At 38.6% G+C, this 22,641-nt stretch overlaps 1 protein-coding gene across 16 annotated transcripts in view; it reads right to left on the bottom strand.

The window, feature by feature from the left end:
- Window positions 1-22,641, bottom strand: part of SPAG9 (sperm associated antigen 9) — a 110,450-nt gene that overhangs the window by 4,522 nt on the left and 83,287 nt on the right. For 7 of the 16 annotated variants that reach the window (XM_019730987.3, XM_019730983.3, XM_019731000.3 and 4 more), the window contains 15 exons: window positions 21,747-21,876; window positions 20,954-21,043; window positions 20,540-20,707; window positions 19,919-20,090; window positions 18,580-18,798; window positions 18,077-18,272; window positions 16,718-16,843; window positions 15,379-15,459; window positions 14,610-14,677; window positions 12,463-12,611; window positions 11,307-11,478; window positions 9,471-9,584; window positions 7,650-7,688; window positions 6,555-6,731; window positions 2,835-2,984 (listed from right to left, as the gene is read on the bottom strand). In XM_019730987.3, the coding sequence (XP_019586546.1) occupies window positions 2,835-2,984; window positions 6,555-6,731; window positions 7,650-7,688; window positions 9,471-9,584; window positions 11,307-11,478; window positions 12,463-12,611; window positions 14,610-14,677; window positions 15,379-15,459; window positions 16,718-16,843; window positions 18,077-18,272; window positions 18,580-18,798; window positions 19,919-20,090; window positions 20,540-20,707; window positions 20,954-21,043; window positions 21,747-21,876 (2,051 nt within the window). The remainder of the gene's footprint in view (window positions 1-2,834; window positions 2,985-6,554; window positions 6,732-7,649; window positions 7,689-9,470; window positions 9,585-11,306; window positions 11,479-12,462; window positions 12,612-14,609; window positions 14,678-15,378; window positions 15,460-16,717; window positions 16,844-18,076; window positions 18,273-18,579; window positions 18,799-19,918; window positions 20,091-20,539; window positions 20,708-20,953; window positions 21,044-21,746; window positions 21,877-22,641) is intronic. The other 9 variants (XM_019730991.3, XM_019730993.3, XM_019730999.3 and 6 more) reach the window with 4 other exon arrangements.

Genomic DNA, 22,641 nt, shown 5'->3' with positions numbered 1-22,641 from the left:
AAAAATTTGCATTTTCCTCAGCAGGCCAATCTCTCCCTTACCCACCTCTTACTGGCCTTTTCACAGCAATGTCCAACTGTGGAGAGGAGCATGCCTTAAAAGGCTCAAAATCCAATTCTGAACTGAAATATAGTCAGGTAGCTTGAGTATAAAAAATTAAGTTTGGTTTTTAAATTTTAAAAAGTTACAATGATAATGAGTAATTAGCTGAGATAAGATTGCTGGCATTTGTTTTTTGTGTTGTTTTGTTGTGAAGGTTCTATTTTTAAAAATTACCCTGTTTCCTAAGGTCTCTACATCCTACTTAATCCATATAGGACTGCTGGGATTAATTTTTCATTGTTAATATATTATAGGAAATGAAAAAGAAAAAGGAACAACAACAAAAATCACACTGAATTTTTTTAAAGCATATTTACTATTAAAATTAACCTATGCTTTAAGACAAGTCTGTTTTTCAGGTTGGGTTAACTAGAGATACCGACAAACCTGGTCAAGCAATTTCTATGCTATTTTCAGACTCTACAATGGAAGGAATTTTTAGTGAAAATGGAAAAACCAGAGGTTTTACCAACATACTTTGTATGGTTCCAACTGCCATATTGCACTTAAAAAAAAAAAAAAAATCACCCCAGCCAAGTAAAGTCCCTCTTTTAAAAAGGACTTCCGTACCAACAGACAATTATTTAAAACACTTTGAAGTGACCCCATTCCTGCTAACGTCACCAGAATCCATTAATTTCTAAACTTAACATTAACATCCCCTCGTTAAAATGTGTCAATAGCCTTTTTGCATTAGATATTCTAGTTTATACTAATTACATGTGGCACACTCACTTACATGACCCTAAATTTTATACCTCTTTTTACAGTATTCATTGATGTTTAGGAACTTTTGAATCACTCTAATTTCAGGCCAGTCTGAAGGATCCCTTCTTTTACAGCAAATAAATTTACATCACAGTGCTCTATAGTCTATAAAGCACTAGACTTGCACAAACATCAATTCTCTGTTTTCTTTGTACCTCTTTGGTCATTCCTTCTTAGACAGATTATTTCCCAAGAACCCTCTCTCCTCAGACAAACAAAAAAAAAGACCCAAAAGCCCAGTGAACGTTTCCCACCTATGTAACTCCCAACTCCCATGCTCTTTTCAAGGTCAACATACCCAGTACTGGAAATCCTCTTTCCCTCCCTCCAAATCCTCTTCCGTCCTGAGAGTCCATATCTCTGAGTCAATGGCTCGCTCCCTTCCCCCACATCCTCTTACAGTCATAATGGCATTGCAGACGGTGGGCCCGTAAGATTATAATGGTGCAGAAAGTTTCCTGTTGCCTAGTGATGTCATAGTGCGCATTCCTCACGTGTTTGTGGCGATGCTGTGTAAAGCACTACTGCGCTGTCAGTCACAGAAAGTTTAGCACATACATTAAGTACAGCATGTAATACCTGATAATGGTAATAAACGACTATGTTACTGGTTTATGTACTTACTACACTACACTTTTTATTATTTTATAGTCTATTCTTTCTACTTATCAAAAAAAGTTTGTTGTACAACAGTACGCTGTGTTATACCGGCAGCAGTCTCACATCTCACGTTTACTTGATTCCTTCATTTTCTCTCGTGCGTGATTTAACTGCGTGTTGTTTTGTACAGTAACATGCTGCATCGGCGTGTAGCTTAGGAGCGCTAGTCTGTACGTAGAGTCTGGCTGTGCAGTAGGCTACACCATTGAGGTTTGTGTAAGTGTACTCTATGAAACTGCCTAACGATGCATTTCTCAGAACGTACCCCCTTCATTATGGGGTACATGACTGCACGTGCCAATTTCCCATCATGCTGTTTATCTATTTCTACTGCTACTACCTTAATCAGTTCACTTTTGCTTATTTCCCGATCTCTAGTCTTATACCTCCAATCTACCTTCCACACAAATCTAATCACATTGCTCTTCTATTTAAAGGCCTCCAATAGTTTTCCATCGCTTTAAAGATAAAAATGCAAATTCCTTAATTTGGCATATATAAAGGCCTTCCATAATCCAGTCCCTTCCTCCCTTTCTAGACTTATCTCTGGTCAAACTTGTACTTCTTTCTACTCTATGCTCTAGTCACTTTTCAGTAGTTTTTCTTCAACGAAGGTGGTTTCACATGTCTAAACCTTTGGTCGTTATTCTCTTACTTGGGAACGCCAACCCCCAAGTCTTCCCATCCCATTCCGTACCCCAGCTCTTCAGACCAACACTATTGGGTGCTGAGTCACCTCAAGCACCCTGTCTGGACTTCCTCCTGCCCCCGCCCCTTCTCCAATAGCGCATCAGAGCATCTCTACACTGTCGTTCATTAGCACACTTCTATCTCTGCACTGTTCTGTGGTCTACGGGGGAGATATCTGCTTTGTTTCTGTATCGCATGCTTAAGGCTGACAGGCACATAGTAGATAATGTTTACAAGGTGAGAAAATGAACAAATGAAATCAATTTGATACAAACAACACTTTATAAAGTATTATTATTTCTCCATTTCGCAGATGAGGAAACTAAGGTTCTGGGAGGTTGAATGATTTGCCCAAGGCCTTCCAACCCCAAATCTTAAGTTCTTCACGTGTACCTTAATATATGACAAACCTTTCTATTTTTTAATGCTCCTTCAAACACATACACTTTGGTGGAAGAAAGGAAGGATGGAAGGGAGGGAGGAAAATAGAAAGTTCTTTTCCATGTAATGAGTTCAAAGAAAACCTAGAAATCACTTATCAGGGTTTATCGTGGGTGAAAATCCAGGTCACAGAACACAGTGGAAACTGAGCTCCCAGAAGCTTACCCACTTACCCATCCGGAAGTCAATGTAGCCCTCTCCTCCACTGATGACGAGCATAGACTTCAAAGGCGTCTGGCTGCCAGGCTCCTGTGCCGATGGCCCTGCTTTGTCACCTGCCAGATCCGTGCCACTACTGCCACTTTGTGGGCTGACGACTTGACCTATTTATACAGGATCAGAAGTGAATATTACTTATCATAGATTGGGGTGGGAAACTCATTTTTTCTGAATATTTTCAGAAAGTTGAACAAAAAAAGGTAAATATAATCTAATACAACCAAAGTCCTGGAGATGCTAGAAGCCTCTGCGTGATCAGAAAACAACTACAAAGGTCATAAAGGCCCAATTTGAAAAGCTAAGTGAAGCCATTTTGTACCAAAGCAGATGTAGGTCCAAAATCCAGTATGAAATCTGTTTATGGCCAGGCTAGTCTTAGCTGCCTGCTTCAGACTTTTACAATCTACATCTTTTGACTTGAGGGACATTGGAAAGGTCTCTTCCCTGAGAAGGTACATGTGGGTTTGTGTAAAAGACGGAGAAAAGTATTCATTTCAAGCATTATGCGTTTGAGTACTCCTAATTAATATTTAAATTTATTTCAAATCCATGGTTTTCCTCTGATATTTAAGAAAAGTACATCTTATTTTTAATTTAGATTATGCAAATAAAATTACTGGTAAACATGCCATTTCCTGTAAAGTTTACTTCTAAGGTAGAATCCTTGAGCTTAAAATGGTAGAGAGAGAAAACAAATATTACCCACACTGTCATCTCTATGACATCCCTCTTAGAAAGCTTTGGCTGTGTGGGGTATTTGTCTTTTCTTGCCACAATTTGTTTGCTGTCCTTTGGTCAAACTACACAGACCACGCCTCCAGGAGACAGCAGGACACAGTCCTATGACGCAACACACTTTAATTTATGTTGAAAGTGGAGAGGGCAGTTTGATTTATTCCCACAGTATCTCCTTCATGCATTACTCATTAAACTCTGGAAGAAATAAGGCCTGCTACAGCGAACTATTAGCAGACTAGTTAGTTTTGCCACAGAAGCAAGAGCACAGTGGGATGAGAAGGTCACCCTGATGGTTTAATCCTTAGGGCCAACTGGTCAACAAACCGCAATGTTACCAATTCTACTTCCAGGTTTATAACAGACAAGTTTTTACCACTTGCACAAAAAGATCTGGGGCAATATTGCTTGTAATAGTGGTGGTGGTGGTGGGAGGAACCCAGCCCTCCATCAATAGGAGACTGAGTAAAATATAACACATTTATTCAGATATTAGAATACGATAGTTAAATGAATGAACAAGATCTCTATGTATAAACTTAACAAATCTCAAAAATGAGAAGCAAGTTGAAGAAACCCTTCTTGTTTTATCTAATGAACAATTCTGTTAATAATGTAACATAACATTTAAGTTAAATTCAAAAACACTATGTATTGTTTATCGATATGTTCCAATGTAGTGAAAGTATAAAACATGGTTAATGTTTACAGAAGGAGGATAATGGTTACAGATGGAGAGGAAACGGGAAAGGGATGGGATTGGAGGAATATAAAGGAGACTCAAAGGGGACTCTATGACATTTTATTTCTTTTTTAAAAAAAGCAAGAAAACACTATTACCAGCAATTCCATTTCTAGGAATTTATCCTAAAGAAATAACTATACAAATATACAAGATGTGAGTTTTGGGACGCTCATTACCATGTTGCTAAGGGTACCACAGACCAATCCTGCAATATTTATACTAATCATCTAATCTTTGGAACACCCTCGGGAAAATGAGTGTGATGGTTAATTTTCTGTGTCAGTTTGGCTAGGCCATGGTGCCACATACCGTGTTTCCCCGAAAATAAGACCTACCGGACAATCAGCTCTAATGCGTCTTTTGGAGCAAAAATTAATATAAGGGCCAGCCCGGTGGCTCAGGCGGTTGGAGCTCTGTGCTCCTAACTCCAAAGGCTGCCGATTTGATTCCCACATGGGCCAGTGGGCTCCCAACCACAAGGCTGCCAGTTCAATTCCTCGAGTCCCGAGAGGGATGGTGGGATCTGCCCCCTGCAACTAAGATTGAACATGGCACCTTGAGCTGAGCTGCCGCTGAGCTCCCAAATGGCTCAGTTGGTTGGAGCACGTCCTCTCAACCACAAGGTTGCCGGTTCCACTCCTGCAAGGGATGGTGGGCTGCGCCCCCTGCAACTAGCAACGGCAACTGGACCTGGAGCTGAGTTGCGCCCTCCACAACTAAGACTGAAAGGACAACAACTTGAAGCTGAACGGCACCCTCCACAACTAAGATTGAAAGAACAACAACTTGACTTGGAAAGAAACCCTGGAAGTACACACTGTTGCCCAATAAAGTCCTGTTCCCCTTCCCCAATAAAATCTTTTTTAAAAAAATTAATATAAGATCCGGTATTATATGATATTATAATTATATTGTATTATACCTGGTCTTATAGTAAAATAAGAACAGGTCTTACATTAATTTTTGCTCCAACAGACGCATTAGAGCTGATTGTCCGGCTACGTCTTATTTTCGGGGAAACACACACAGTATTTGGTCAAACACTAGTCTGGATATTGCTGTGAAGTTATTCTTTTTTTTTTAAGATGAGATTAACATTTAAATCAGTAGACTTTGAGTAAAGCAAATTACTCTCCATAATGTGGGTGGGTCTCATCCAATCAGCTGAAGGTCTTAAGAGAAAAACATAGGTTCCCCCCAAAAAAGAGGGACTTCTGCCTCCAGACTGCTTTTGGACTTGAGCTACAATATCAACTCTTGCCTGGGTCTCCAGCCTACCAACCTGTCTTGCAGATTTCATACTTGCTGGCTCTTAATATCACGAGCCAATTCCTTAAATCAATTAATCAAAATATCTCTCCCGCTTTTCTCTGTCTCTCTCTCTCTGTTCTGTTTCTCTGAAGAACCCTAACACACTGAGACACTACTCTGTCCAATGTCACACAGTTAGTTGATGTGGCAAAATCAGATTTGAACTTTGTCTAACTCCTAAACTTGCCTCTTATAGGAGAAAATATGCAAAACATTGATCAGTAACATTATTTTTGTATTCTCAATATTCAGGACATTTTTCATTGGACATCATCATTACCACCTTTCATCTGGATGGTAGTTTGTGGTTCTCAAAGCACATTCATTAACTTTCACAACAAATGAGGCCGACAGAGAGCAGATATGAATCACGTCTGCTTGAGGAAAATAAGGCAATGAGTCTCAGAGGTTAAGTGACTTGCTCAAGGTAACAAGGCACGGGGCGAGGTGGAGGGCCCAGACCCCCCGGCTCCTGGTCTATGATCTTTGTGCCACAATGCCGAGGGAGGTACCAGGGCTCACTCTCCATCTCTTCCCACACACAGCCTTGATGTCGGGGCCTTTGTTCTAGTCATCTCCTTTGTTAGGCCAAGACCATTTTTGGTACTCTGTGGTGACAAAATAATTCCACTGCTTTTCAAAAGCAAGCAGATCTCTTAAATAAAAATCAAGAAGTTTGTTTTTGGGGGTGGAGGAGAGATTCCAAAACAACTTCATTCAAGTATCCCTATAGCCCTTTATTCGTACCTCCATTACAGAACTTTTCATGTGTTACACTGGAATGGTCTGCAATTCTAGGACTTAGCATTAAAGTAGGTAGTGGACCCAAGGGCCAGAACAGAGACAATTACATACAACTTCTTGACAGAATAATCTATGTCACCTGGGACTGCCACAAAGAACTTCACAGCGTCCCGATGTCCATGGAAGCAAAGCTGTGCATGTGCCATTGAACAATAGGGTATAAATGTCCCTGGAGTCACTTTATCACTGTTTTCATCACCATACACGCGGATCACACTTCCAGGGCGATTTCCAGGTGCTCCTGAGGTTTTATTTGCTGCAACAGAAAAACCAAATACCAAATATTTTCCAGTAGAAAACAGTAATGATGCAAGAGGTTACTGGTTAATCCTTATGATATTATCTAAAAGCTACAGCCAGTTGAGATAAAACAAAGGCAGCAATGCCAATTCAACACAAAGCTGGGAAAAAAAGATACATAGCATGCTAGTTATTTTGAAATACCTCAGTGAATGGAGTAGGGGATTTTGCCAGTCTAGCAATAACTAAGCTTACTTTTTAACACATGTATTACTTTTTAAAAAATCATTTTAGTTAACAAAGTAGATTTCATGTATGAAACAAACAGGTATGTCTGTTTTATTTTGTTGTTTAATCCCCATTTTAGAAAACTAACCAGTTACACAGTTTAAAGTAAATGGGTACATTTTTTAAATAAAACTTTTATAGTTTATCTTCTGCTTTTTCTCCCCTGTAGTAAGAATACCTCCCTTGAGGGGGGTGGTAAAAAGCTGTGCTTAAAAGGATCCCACCACTACAACAGACTAGTTTTTATTCACACCAGACTGGCGTTTGCTGGATTATTTTGGAATGACCAGACTCACAAAACATCCCCATTCCATGGGCTAGGAAGTGAATGAAAGAAACATGATTGGTAACAAGAGTAAACAATGTAGATTAATGACAGTTTTAAGAGATGTTTCGTGTTTTTATTGCAAGGAAAAAAAAGTCTGAAAGAAAGTTCAGCTGCAACAAAAGGTGATCAATAGACTAAGCTGCTGAGCAGTAGTTTGGTGGCCATGTAACAGACATCAAAACAAAAACAAAACAAACACCTGCTGCGATGCGGTGACTGCAAGTGGATGACATTTAGGAACATTCTAGAGCTGTAAGAACAGCCTCACAGTGGCTATCAGAAGCCAGGAAGGAGAGTGGGTTCAGGATCTGCACTTACCCCTCAGCCCCAGTAAACGTCCCTGGTGGAGGATTACGGCTAAAGTGAGAGAGGAGGAAAGGGGACATGGAGAGGTGCACGACAGGGAGGAAAAGAATTACTAGGAGCCAGCACTCTGTGTCTTCCATCTGGCAACGTGGTGCCCAAAGCTCCTAACAATATCCAACTTGGTGTAATACCAAGCCACACTCAAAATTCTTACCAAAGACTCTACAGAATCTCTCTGCTCAAAAAACACAATTTCATTTACTGTGATTTTATTTTTCTTAATATAAAGCAATTTCAGTGCTTTATAATTTAATGGGAAGCGTTTTCTAAATGCTACTATTTCTACTTTTTCTTTAAGAAATCCCGTTCAAATAACTGGTAAAATGGAACTCTCTTTTATAAAGAACTGAAATGAACTCTGGGGATCCTAGAATCGCTTAGGATGCAAATGGTCTAAACACGTAGATTTATAATTGCAGAAAAGTCAGCTGGGATTAAGGATTTAGTTCTCTAAAGGCCCAGATATACCACCTTCCAGATATACTAGTCTTCCTGTCTTTCCCCTAAAAAAAAGGTGGAGCGATTCTGAGGTGTTCATTTATTAAACTTATTTTATGGACTTATGGCACTTGTTTTCAAACCATTCCCTGCCCATGAATTTTGCAACACAAAAACAATTATTTGATGAATGACCAATGTAATGGAACATAATGTGAGAAACATACAATGTGTATTTTGTTCACAAAAATAATGGAAAATAGAAACAATATACAATGTACATTTTGTTCACATTCTTTTCAAATACAGGATAGATGACCTGCCTTCAGCATAAAGAAAAGGCTTGCTAACCTCCTGAGAAATTTCTCCCACAACTTTTCCTAAACCCCAAATAAGCCAAATGGAATATCCTACACTAACTGCCAGGGAGATATGAAAAACTAGGGTGAATGTTAGGTAGTGTTTCTGGATACTGGTGTAATAAAGAGGAAAGGAAAATAGACTTTGACCTTTATTTAAAAGATAAAATAGAAATTCAATTCCTGAATTGAAAAAAGGAGCTGCTCTGGGGCTGGCCCAGTGGCTCAGGTGGTTGGAGCGCCGTGCTCCTAACGCCGGTGGCGGGTTTGATTCCCACATGGGCCAGTGAGCTGCGCCCTCTACAGCTAAGATTGTGAACAACAGCTCTCCTGGGAGCTGGGCAGCCGTGAGACGCCAGAGGTTGGCGTGAGCTGCTGTGTGCTGCCATGGGCTGCTGTGGGCTACCGTGTGCTGCCAGGAGCGGCCGGCAGCCAGTGTGAGTGGCCAGCAGCCAGCGTGAGTGGCCGTGGGCTGCTGTGTGCTGCTGTGTGACGCCATGAGCAGCCAGAGCCAGCATGAGTGCCCGGCAGCTGGCGAGAGCGGCCATGAGCTGCTCTGAGCAGCGGACCGACAACCGGGGACCGACTGCTTCAGCTGGGGGAGCGCAAGGCTCATAATACCAGCATAGGCCAGGGAGCTGCGTCCTACACAACTAGACTGAGAAACAACAGCTTGAACCGGAGTGGGGTGGGAAGGCGGAAGAAGGGGGGAAAAAAAAGAGCTGCTCAGAGTGAAAAACTTTTCATTATAAATACTGGTCCTGATAGATGGAAATAGTTATTCACTACAGTTCATAAGTTTCTATGAAACAGTTCCTAAGTTTCATAGAAAGAGTGAAGGAACAACAGTTAGATCTCTGCCACCAGCTTGCTTTTCTGAATTACCAGAGCTACCGACATCAACACAATTCCTTCTGCCTGAATTCTGGCCATCACTATTCCCTGCACTGAGACAATCAGGTGAAAATATACTTACTTTCTGTCAATGGGATGGAGATAATGACACCGTTTCCTGTCCCCACCCACAAACGATTGCAAGACACCATAAGAGCTGTGATCCTCACAAAAGAGAAGCCCAGTTTTCCAGTACCTGTACATGGGGGAAAGCATTTCATTGAGAAACTGGAGTACATGATGTTTTAGGTTCCAGGGCCCTCAGCGTAGCTGGATTAATATAAGAGAGAGAAAATGTCCAGAGCTACTTGGATGTTTCCTGACGGTACACATCAAAGCAAAATAATTTTGGCTTTATCATCTATCTGACAATTCATGGTTAATGGGAAAGAAAATTCTAAACATTATCATTCAGAAGGAAGATACTGTGGATCAGGAAATATGGCATGGGATTTAATTATGGAGCTGCAAAACCAAACCAAACCAGAACACAAAACATAAAACCCTACACAGAAACAGTGTTTACTAAATTGGGAAATCAAATGTCCTTCAATTGTATAAGCTGAAAGAGTTCTGGTTTGCCTTAAATTTCTTTGTAATAGATTAAAAAAAAAAATCTTCGCTAACAAAACCTACACTCTTCCCTTGTTCACATATTTAGGTTCGATAGCAGTTCAGAAATTTTAGGAAACTGTAGGCATATAATTTAGAGAGAATAGATGTACTTTTTTATTTCGAGAATTTTTAAACTGATCTCATTTTCTGTTATTTGAGAGGCTAAATTATTAAACAGATAATACATTTAAGACAAAGAGCATTTAATCACTCATAAAGTTCTACTTGTAAGAGCTGAGAGTACGATCACAGAATCACTGTGTCAGAAGGAACCTTTATTCAGTCTAAGCCAGAGACCTTTCACCTGTGGTCAAAGTCTTGCCCTGAAATTAGTCTGGGTTTATGTGTATATATGTCCGGTTCCAGGGAGGGAACAATAGCTATCATCAGGTTTTCTGAGGGCAAAGACCCTAAAGAGATAAAAACCACCGATGCAGTTCAATCTCTCTTCATAAAGGAATCGTTTATGTCATCCCTAACAGTCAGACAGCTCTGCATTAGGAGGAAGGATACAGCAGGGAACACCCCGAAATGGTCCCTGCCCTTCATGGGGCTTATGGTCTGTGGGGCAGAGATATAGTAAACAAAAAGCACATAATGCCAGGGCAACCGCACTAATGACAGGTCCATGAAGAAAAGGTGTAAGGGGACCTATATCAAACTGGGAGAGCTGAACGTGACACGTAAGCTATGGGCTGAAAGTCAAGTAAAAAGGGACCAAGAAAAAGTTCTCAGGCAGAGGATACAGCACATGTGAGGGCTCTGAGATGGGAAGGAACTTGTAGAGTAAGGGTCAGTGTGGATAGAATAGAGTGAGTAAGGAGAGTGGTCTGGGCCCCTTAGATTCTTCTGGTCATGTCACAAAGTGCCACTTCATCTAAGGCAGGAATATTCTAAAAGTGGCTGGCATTTTGTAAGTGGAATACGTCATAGTGACACTGCATAGTGGTTACTACGCAGAGCACAGACGGGAGTGAAAACAGGGAGACCAGTTAGGAAGGTCAGGGTTATCCAGTGGAGCAAGCACGGTGGCCTGGTCTATAGGGATAGTGACAGAGAAAAAGAAGTAATTGACTGAAGGTGTTTTTGGAGGCAGGCTTGACAGTCCCCCACAAAGGTTAGATGTGGGAAAGAAAAGAGGAGACAAAAATGATCCCCATAACGACAGGGTGGATGGAGTATCTGTCTGACGCTTTCAGTGATAAGAGCTCAACTTAGTCACTGGTTCTATTCAGCATTTGAGACCATTGACAAATAAGACATTTTCTTTAATTGAAAAAAATAAAATGCTTTGGAAGCTTACCTAACATTTTGCTTACATAAGGCTCAATGTCCACATCCTGCAGATGCTGGTACGTGTGTGCATGATAGAGACGGAGTGTGGAATCCAAACGAATGGAGACCCACACACCATCACCCACCCATGCCAGCTGCCGCACTTGGCTCTCCTTCCTGGGATGTGCATCGAATGATTTCTAGGAAAAAGTGTTCAATCACGTTACTTTAATTAAGTAGGAGTTTGTGTTTAAAAACTGATGATTTGGCAGAATATATATTGAAAGAGGAGCCTAAATATTGTTTACTAAATATGATCGCTGTTCTATACGCAATTGCTTTTATCCTGGACTGCAAAACAAAATAAAGAACAAAGGGATTTCAACACTGTACAGGGTACTGACTTATGAAAGCAATACTGGCACATACATCCATGCTCTGTAACAGTATTCAACAAAAAGACTGAATTTGATCTCAAGAATTTGTATGGTTGCAGAGAAACACATGAAGATACCATTTATAATTAAACCAAAGGAACCTACATTGGTGTGTGTGTCTGTGTGTGTTTGCACGTGAGCACATGTAGGGAATAGATCTGAAAAATAAACACCAAATGGTTAACTTTGGGACTGTTAGGTAAGGGAATGAAATTTGGGACAAAGGGAGAAGGGGACCTTCCACCTTAACATTTTCCTTTTGTAAGTTTTTCTTTTTTTAAACAATTAGAATGAATTTATGTATTACTGCAAAACTTTTTTTAAAGAAAGCAATGCTAAGAGGTTTTATTTTTACAACAAATTCCCATTGCAATATTATTTCTCAGTCTTTGACACATATATGGATTTGCCTAAACACACATAGGGTGGCAGAGACTTGGGACTCCCCCTCCCCAGCAACCCACACATAATTACATCAAGAATCATGTATTCAAACAATACACGGATGCATCTATGGATACTGGGACACACATGAAACATTTGTGTTAATCTTCTTTAAAAAAAAAAATTTCCCACCCTCAAAGTCAAGAGGTGAAGGAACACAGAAAGCTAAGATGCCATCAATATATCACTGAAGTACCCTGAAACACACAGATTCAGAAAACAATTTCTACAGAAGCTGAAAACAGTCTTAGAACCTTCAGGAAATACAAATTCAGTAAGGACAGAAAACATGGGTTAACTTGCCTCTATTTTCATGGCCTTTGGCTGCACCACATAGATTTTGTTCCTATAGCCACACCAGACTTTGTCATGGACCACAGTCATGCATCGGATGGAATGGTGAGGCCGTCCAAGATCTAACAGGTGATAGTTTGACAAATCCCACTGCCCGTCTTTAAATGAAGAAATCGATTATGAGTTAATGCATACCACCTTTTACTCAATTTTAACACAAGAAACATTCTATAGGGTGCATAATTAACTTTATTGATGAAGCACCCCCAAATACCATGTACTCAGTGTATCTTTTATTTGCAGAGAGTCAGTTCTCTTATTCTATAAACTGCAAACTTGGAAGAGACCTCAACCTGCCACCCAGTACCTGGACCCCATGCTCTCAACAGTAGTGATGTGATAAATCAGTTGTAAGTTATCTATTTGTAATAATATCTTAAGAATTAGAATGGATTTAAAGTTATTTGGGGGATATTATCTCTCACTTGCTTGCATTTTGATACATTTTCTTGAGAAGTCAAGGGCACCTCAACTGCTAACACTTTAGGAATCATGTGTACTATAGTTTTAGTGATAACAGAAATACAAATGAGAAGAAACTACTGGAAGTTTGCTTTGCTTTGTAGCTGTGCTTGAATAATTTCAGTGGAAGAAAATGTACTGCCTCACAAAGCAGCTGTTCCATTTTCAGAAAGATATTAACTATCAAAAAAGATATTTCCCCATACCTAGCTAAAATCTGCCTCCTCGTATGTAGTCGCCCATTAGTCTGTAGTTTTGCCCAAGGAAAACAAACAATAAATCCAGTCCAACTTCTTTGCTACTGCCCTATGTCTTCTACTTTCAAAACCAAGCATCCTTGGCATAGGTTTTGTGCATATCACAGTTTATGGACCCTTCATCCCAACTCTGCTTTGTCCATGTCTATTTAATGTTGTCTATCTACCAGAATAGAGCAGGATTATCACCAGCCCTGTTCTGGGCACTAATTTCTATGAGACTTAAGGAGTTACTACTCATATGGAATTTGCAGTCAACCTTTAGGTTAATTCTCACTCTTCAGACGTCAACCTTTAGGTTAATTCTCACTCTTCTATCTTACTCTTCTGAACCCAAATGCAGGACTTTACGTTTATCCTTATTAAATGGACTTTGTCTTATTTTGTCAACATAATTTTGGATTCAGTTTCCCAAAACATTTACTATTCCATTTTTTCTAGGCTATTCCATTTACTAGTTGAGTGACCAAGAACAAGTAACTAAAATACTTTGTGCCTCAGTTTCCTCATCTATAAAATGAGGATACAGTAGAATCTTCCTCATAAATTATGGTGAGGGTTAAACTCAAATAAAGTCTGTACCGGGCCTGAATAAGGTAAAACAGGGGCCTGTTACTCTTTCTGTTACGTAGTCATTAACCAGCAATCTCTAGGTACCAGTCAGTTACAAATCCCTCAAGCACAAAAGCATATGAGTCTGGGGAAAGCTTTGCTAGAATCCAAATTTAGTGTATCTACATTTTTATATTTCCCTGATCTGATCTACCGATCTAGCAAGTAGGGAATGAAGTACCATTTCTGATTGATACATGTACCAAGAGTTATTAAGTGTTATGTGCTCGATTCCCTCAATTCACTCAAGGCAGGTTTTCTGACACCAGCACTCCTCCGTGTGAAGTTGGTAGAAACACTGCTTTTAAAGGGGAAGAATATAAATAATGTGTCATGAAAGTGATTAAACCATACCCACTTAAAAATTATTTTTAAATACTTAATAAATGTAAGTGGGTGCAAATTACTTTTAAAATACTGGACAAAAGAAAACATACCCTCTCACTAAATTTCTTCTAATTGAATAAATATATGAATAAAAAATAAATGTCTCCATATAACATCATATAAGAGGACCACAAAACGCTAAACTACTTGTTCATTATGGTAAGCATATTTTTAGTGGTATAATATTAATGTATATACATACCTCTAAGCAGGCACTCACGTATTTTCTGATCGTATACATTGTTAGTATTCAGTTTAAATCTTTATTCTTTCTCCTATTAAGCATCATTTCTTTAAAACATAAGAAGCCAATCTACTTGAAAATGCTTTTGCAAAGCAACACATTAGTGCGCATGTAATAGATTCATAACAACTCACCAACTCCTCTGTGAAAGATTGCAAGGGTGCCATCAGCCAGGGCCACTAACACAATTCCTTTCACATGTCTGCAAACAGGGCAAAGGATTTCAGAACTCTCCATCCGGAAATACAGAAGGGACCACGTGCTACTGAACTAATTCAGAGGCTCTCAGGGGGCCAGTATGCGACAGATGAAGAGCTTACATTAGAACCTAAATGAACACACTCTTTTCATCACTGAGAAAGTCTGGCTATGAAAATGTCAGCTGAACTAAATAAATAGCACATGTGGCGCCTCAGGTGTTCACTTTCTGACCCAAACTACCCTCCTCATCGAAGACTACAGAGAAAAGGTCCACAGACCAGAGACACACACCTTAAGTGGAACTAACAGAGTCAGCTCTGTGACTTAAGAAACACACTGATTTTTGATAGTCGACATGTAGAAAAGGACTAGTAAATGACTCTATCAACATACTCATAAAGTAAAAAGAATATTCCCAAACAAATGTAAATTAACAGGTATCAATTGGTTTTTCTCCTCAAAGTACTAAAGAACTCATAGTATGGTAAGGAATCAAATTTGGCAAGTTTTCTACTTAAAGTTTTCTATTTTACTTTCTAGTTAGGCTTCAATTGCGCTCAACTTCTCTAATTCTATAAAGAGGGAAAACAAATCTGGATATTGATTTAGTCATTTAGCACATGTTAGCTTTAATAGTCTTAAAATTTAGTTTATATCAAAATAGATATTTTTAAAAGAAAGAATTTCTAAAATGAAACTTACACAATACTGAGAATCGAATCTTTAAGTTTAATAGAATGGAGACATTTCCTCCACTGGGCTACAGATGAATGGACATACAAACTGCAAGAACAAAATCAAGACTGGTAAGGCATAGAGAACATCAAGTCATGGCTTATACCTAATACAAAGCTCCTTCAGGAGGAAAGAAGAGTTAACATACAAATTTTAGGAAAAAACAACGAGAGTAAGGGTAGGCCTAAGGCAGAGAAATAAGCTGCTTAAGCAACCAGAAACATATGAAGACTGAAAAGCCAGAACTAGAATAATGCACGGTCAGTTAGTTTCAGGTTACCCCATACTTCAGAGTCCTTGGCTAAAATCCTGTTTAAAATGTTATCTTACTTTTCTACTTGACTGAATTATAGCTTTCTGATGACAGAGTGGCTTACAACAGGGAGTGGAAAACTATGGCCTATAGGATACCTCCAGCCCTCCACCTGTCTTAGTACAGTCTGCAAGATAAAAATGGTTTTTACATTTCTAACGGTTGGGAAAAATCAAAAGAAGAGTATTTCATGATGTATGAGATTTGCATGAAATTCACACGTCAGTGTTCATAAACAAAGTTTCTTGGAACACAGCCCCACTACTCCACTTATGTATTGTCAATGCAATGGCTGCTTTTGCACCTCAACAGCACAGCTGAAAAGTTGTTCGAGATCATATGGCCACAAAGCCTAACAATTCTTATCCGACTCTTCATGAAAAAAGTTTCCCAACCCTTCATTTTATAGTTTTAGACCCCTATGGAAAAGATACACTACCGACCTTGCTTATTAACCTTTGGACATGTACAATTTTGTTAACACTCCCCACACTGCTAGAAAGTGAAAAAACCATGTAATGTTAGTTATCACCTCTGAAGCTTACAGACTGCTTTTCCTAGTAACTCTACTAAAAAGTTGTATGTGGATTTGCGCCTTCCTGAAGCCAAATACATTAGTTTAATTCCTAGTATTTCCTGAACACACTCTAGCCTATATAAACCTTCTATGCATCAATAATTCTGTCTCTGTGCTGTTCAGAATCTTCTATTTCCGGGTCACCCAGATTTAAAAATTTTATTTACCTCTTCTTCCAAGATTATATAAAGGGAACACTGTGACAAAGAAACATATGGTTTACCATTCAGAACCAATGTAAGTCCAGTTTATGAGATAGTTGCAGCATAACCTCAACATGTGTGTATATAAAATTCTTTGCTTTAATATGTACTTTTTGTTTGTATTTATATGTACCACATTTGGCTTATCTTCTGATTTCAAAAGCAAAGGTAAAAGACTAAAGATACTCTAATATTAAAAGGGTTGGCACCTACCAGCCATTCTGAGCTCCAAGCCACATAGTTGGTAAAAGACTACTCATTTTCTGGGCTTCTTCTCTCACCAGGTCTTGTTCATTTGGCAATACTGATATTTGATCTTTATATGCATCTGAGTCACTACTGGGAAAGGTAGGACAAAAGGGAAAAAAATCTGAATGTGCTTTGTTTTCAGGAATTGATCATTACTATATTTTACTTTATAATTTAAGAAAAAAGCTCAAACAAAAAAAAAATTCCAAAGCCAAAAGTTAAATGTTTACATTAAATATAAATGTTACATTAAATATATAAATGTTTACATTAAATATTTCAACGATTGTACCAAAATAACATTAACATACTAGGAGGACCAATGTCAGGTTCTAAAAAATAAGGGAGTTAAGACATGGTAATGAAATATAGCGGTTAATATCCAGGCTACAATTATGGCTTTCCCTTACAGTTATTTTGAATTTTCTCAATTTCTTCTCAGAGGAAAGGGGGAGGCATGGTTTGTTTTACCTACAAACACACACACACACACACACACACACACACGCACGCACGCACGCACACGCACACACACACGAGGGTAAAGCATAAAAAATTTTCTAAAACAAATTAATAAACTGAAACCTGCTTACATTCTACCCTTAAACCTTCTTTCTTTAAGTAGATTGTCAGAGCACATATACTGAAAAGATATAACTAGGCTATCAAATTCAAAACAGACAAATGAATGTACTAATTCTAAAGAGATGATTATTCTTAAATTAACAAGTAAATATTAATAGACACTTGGTTGCTCCATACACTAAGAGGAAGAATTTTCTGTAAGGCCTAGAGTAGGCAAGAAAAGAAATTAAAGAATTCACTAAATGGGCCTAGATTAACCAACTTTTAAAGGAAGAGCCCCAAACAAATTGTTTTCTAATAAAATATTTGCCAGAAAACTAAATTCACAAAGGTCATTCAAACCCACGTGGGAAATTGAAACAATGGCCAATTTTATAACTAGAATGAGAGAGAGAGAGTAGGGGTGGGGATTAAAATGTCAAAAGTTATTAATAGAATGGAAGACAATGAGTACAACAATTCAAAAAAAGTCATACCAGAGGAGAATATCACCAGGAAGATTTTGACTAATATACTTTATAGACAAGATTTTTCTTCGAAGTTGGAAGTAAAAGAGAACAAATGAGAAAAAAATACCCAGAGAGAATGAAGTGGAAGGAATAAATGAAGACACAGTGGGAATCTAAGTCTGCCACAACAATGCCAATTAGTGGGAATAGTTTGGCTGTTTCGGACTATTTTGGTTCCTTTTGTGTGTGTGCTTATCTGGTTTCCTAAGTTGCTGACCCATTTGTATACCTTGACTGATACACTGGTGAGAGGTCTTCTGGGATTTGAACTCCCAAAGGATCTGTAAAGACATGCTCTGTGTACACGCCGGTTTGGGAGATGTCCACGGTGTCTTCAGCTGACCCTGCATTGCCTTCTGTGGCTTCAGTTGCTTCTTCTGCTGTTGGAACATTTTCATCAACCTCACTATTTTCTGCTTCCTTTTCTAAAAAATAAATATAACGTGCTAACCATTCTGAGTTTGAACTTTTCTACCAATAATTTCCTTACACAAACCTCCACTAAAGAATTTCTCTCCACCTACTCCCTCTTCCTCCACACTATCATGAAATTAAGAATTCATCATTACAAAAAAACACAAAAAAAACCTCACGGTTTCATTTAACAGGCATTATAACATCTTCTTTAAGCTCCTTCATCCTTGTTACTTTAAGATCTAAATTCAGTCCATAATGAGGCATATGGGATAGGCTCAGACTCTATACAGACGGTATGTAAGGGGACAGCTATACCTGGTGGTTCTTCCATCACTGGTGAAGCACCGTTGGTACTAGGGGAAGTGGCAGCTGCTGTCACACCTTCTGCTGAACAACCAACCACCGTGATGCCTCCCAACAGGCTGTCTGTCTCTGCTGAGCTAGTGCTTGTCATGCTTCCACATAGAGACGCTTTGTCTACCTGTCCAGATTCTGAAAGCTCTTCTCCCGCAGGGTAGTCTGTTTCTCGTGCTCCTGAAAAACAACATAAACCTTCTTTTAACACTAAGTAAACTCATACAAATAGCATTTTCTCCATAAAAGCACTGTAGTTGTTTGAAATAAGTGTGTGCAGGTGAGACAAATAATTATTTGAATAAACTGACAAATGGTAGCTTTAAATTTTATTTAATGTAACCTTCACAAAATGGTAAAGTAGCTTAAAAATTTAAGATAATACTTCTTTTAATACAAGCATAAGCAAACATGAAAATGTCAGAAATGATGCTTCTGCTCCTAATATGAGGTCCTGGGCACCCACCTAATGAGGTTAAAAACAATGAAATCCAATTATGTGTCAAGTTGGCAAACTAGTTTGCTGTTTGAAATACAAACTTCTGCCACCATATTAAAAATTAATCACCCTAAACGTATACTGTGCCTTATGACATTAGTAAGACATTTAAAAACTAAGCATTTACAATATAAACTTCTTCAGTTCTTTCAATTTAGAAAGCTGTTTTTATTCTTATCACATTAAAACATTTTATTGTAGTCAAATATATATAACATAAAATTTGCCATTTTCACTATTTTTTAAGTGTAAAATTCGGTGGCATTTACAATGTACAGCCATCAAAACAACCTATGTCTAAAACTTTCCCATCACCCCAAACAGAAAAGCTGTACCCATTAAACAATAACTCTCTGTTCGCTGAGCCCCAACACCCCTACCTGCCTGTTCCAGGTAATCTCTCTAATCTAATTCTGTCTTTATGAATTTGCCTCATGTAAGTGGAATCGTACAATATTTGCCCTTTTGTGTCTGGTTTATTTCACTTAGTGTAATGCTTTAATTCCTTTTCATGGCTGAATAATATTCCACTGTGGATCTATTACAAATGACTTTAATTTTTAAAACAATGTTTTAACATCATGTAAGATTTAATCCAAAATTTTAGAAGCCCTTCCCTTACCAATCAACCTAAATACGCCCTTGCCCGCTGCCTCCCAGCCATCTTCTAATATTACCACTGTTTCATTTTCTTCAAATATCTGGAAATATTTTGTTTAGTTATTTGTTTCCAGTTCATTTTGAATTCGGTCCTACAAAGGAGGTGGACCATGGGAAAGCAGGGGCACAGCTCACTCCTACCTGGTACACTTGCTATGCACAGAACATGAGAGTTGCAAACAGTGAAGCTGTCTAGGATGTTGCCTGGTTGAACAGCATCAATAATGATAACTTTTGTAGCTGCGTGAGTGCTGGTACAGATCCAGACTAGACTGGATAACTCTTCTTGATTTTTAAACTCCTTCTGCTGCTCCTGCAGGGCAAAGTGAGGAAAATGAGTGTTTAAAATAATGTATGGGTAAATATCTGTAAGGCTGTGCTATTACAGTCAAGGGCAATACTCTTCCAAGTTTACTTCCAGATTATTTGGAAGGCTCAAAATATAACTACCATTCCATATTAATTAGCAGATTAAAAACTGGCAGTTAAAGCAGATCGGTGACTAAAATGTTCTATATCCTGATTGTAATGATTGTTACTACGTAAGTGCATACATTTGTTGAAACTTTGAACTGTACCCATTTCAAGTATACACTCTTTTGTGTATAAAATATATCTCAAAAAAATTGATTTTAAAAAGAGAAAAAGTGAGGAGTAAGCAGGGGCATTGTAATCCTAATTAGAAGTAGAACTCAGAAGTAAGTTTTGGACCAAAGAGCTAAACTAATAGTCTCCTCAGGTGTCCGCCGTGCACACGTGTACCTTAAGTTCCTGGTCCAGCTTGTCTAAACTACTCTGAGAGGCACTTCGCTGTTGGCTGCCTTCTGCATCCAGACCAGCAACATCCTTGTAAAACACACTTGCTCCAACCACAGAGCCGCCGTCTCTGGTCTTCCCACCAGATAAATTGACGCCAACAGCACACCACAGCTTTTGAGTAAAAAAAAAAAAAAGGTATTAAGTCATTTTCTCTCTAAAAATGTCTAGAATTTTCCATATATTTTTAAAAGCCAATGACAATAAATATAGATCTTTAATGTTAAAAGTTATCCCGGTTTAAAACTACGAAATAAATAATAATCTGATCCACAAAAGTAGAATTTAACATTTTTGGTTTAGAAAAAAAATTCACCCAGAATTTAGGACATATCTCCTTTAACTACAAAATTAATTTACCTTCATTGATGCATCTTTTTCATCTAGAGGTCTGAGATAGACAGGCACAGGTAAATTTTTCATCTTATTTTCCCCTTGACCATTGGTTACCTAGTAATTGCAGAGGGGAGAGAAAGATATTGCTAAGCCTCACCAAAAGTGAATTTACAGAACCACTGAGACACGCGCAAGCTCTGCTGTTACATAATTTACTCTTTGAAATCAGGTTCAAGTTAATTTTGTCATTCTCATTTGTAAAATGAGAAAATCACGTGGCAATTAGAGAAACAAGAGGCTACGGGAGCTCAGAAGAGAGCACTAATTCACATACGTATGGGAGTTTGCGTGTGTGTGTATGTGTGTGTAAGCATGAGCTGAGTCTTGTAGGAGTAGGGAAAATGGAGTAGACAGGTAAAGTTTCTGAAGACTGAACTGAGTTTTAAGACAACAGTTTGAAAGGCTCCAGGCCAATGTCTTCTTAAAACTTTTAAATAATAGATGCTGTTTTTTCTAAAAATGAAACCTTCAAATATAAAAACAGAGCTGGATCCCTCAAGTTTCATGCTCTCCGCCACCTCTCATTGACGCCTCTCCCACCTCACAGACTCAGAGGCATTTCTTTTGAGCTCTAGGGCTCTGGAGAACAGCCTGAAAACCACTACCCTCAACACACTTCTCTAAATGGATGGCAAGTCCATGCAGCTTGAAACGAGCAGGTATGGGGTGTGTATTAGAGTCCTTCATGCCCAGGCATACTCCTCTCCCCCTGCATCTCCCCATGCAAAGAGATGCTCTTACCATGTTCACATGTTACCTGTCTATACTTTTGAGGCAGACTCCAGCCAAAAGCTTGCACTCTCCCATCTTCCTTCTGAACATGTGCCTTTACCTGACGATACTGTTCTCTCTTTTGTTCTCTGCGTGAGGCTAAATTAGCTTCAGTTCTAAAAGGAAAAGACATTTCCTTTTTTAATTAAGTGAATGTAACAAAAGCTCTCCCACTAAAACAGCAAAAATAACAACAAAAAAATTACATGATTTCAAATTAGTTTACTTCAGACTAAGATTTCTCCTTAAAGTATTATACTAAAACTGGTCCTTTAAAGTTATGCAGTAAATACAGTGCCCAAGCTTTAACAGGTTAGCAAGCAGCCTGTTATGTCATCAACCATCAAATTTACATCAGGTTTCAGATCTGGGCCATACGAAAAGGAAAAATTCTTAAATATTTTTGGCTCCTCTTTTTGTGTTCATTTAACAAATACTTACTGAGAATTTTCTAGTGTCAGGGAACATGCTAGATGTGACTGAAGATCAATAAATTAATGCCTTCTTAGGAAGATAATACAGGTTAACTTTTGGATCCCATTAACTTGTTTCAGGAGACAAAAATGTAAACTGACTAGGTAAGCTTTAGAGCTGCAGAGTAAAATACTACAAAAATGATTCTGAAAATAATTTGTCTTTCTTTGGGCCATTTAAATTTTTGTGAGGTGACTTGCTATGTATCTCATAGTAAACAAATTTACTTCTGCGTCAGACATTTTACAGACACTAATTTAATCCTAACACCTCTGAGATAGGTAATCATACTCATTTTCTAGGCAGAGAAACTGGGGTTCTGAGACGTTACCTTGCCCAAGTTCACATACCTAATGAGAAGCAGAGTCAGAATGGAAAACCAGGTCCTTCTGACACCAATGGAAATG

This window comes from Rhinolophus sinicus, chromosome 12, assembly GCF_057876585.1.
Source record: "Rhinolophus sinicus isolate RSI-liver-muscle chromosome 12, RSI-T2T, whole genome shotgun sequence".
NCBI classification, from domain to species: domain Eukaryota; kingdom Metazoa; phylum Chordata; class Mammalia; order Chiroptera; family Rhinolophidae; genus Rhinolophus; species Rhinolophus sinicus.
The sequence above is the reverse complement of the archived record's forward strand: the minus strand, read 5'-3'. Positions and strand labels throughout refer to the sequence as shown.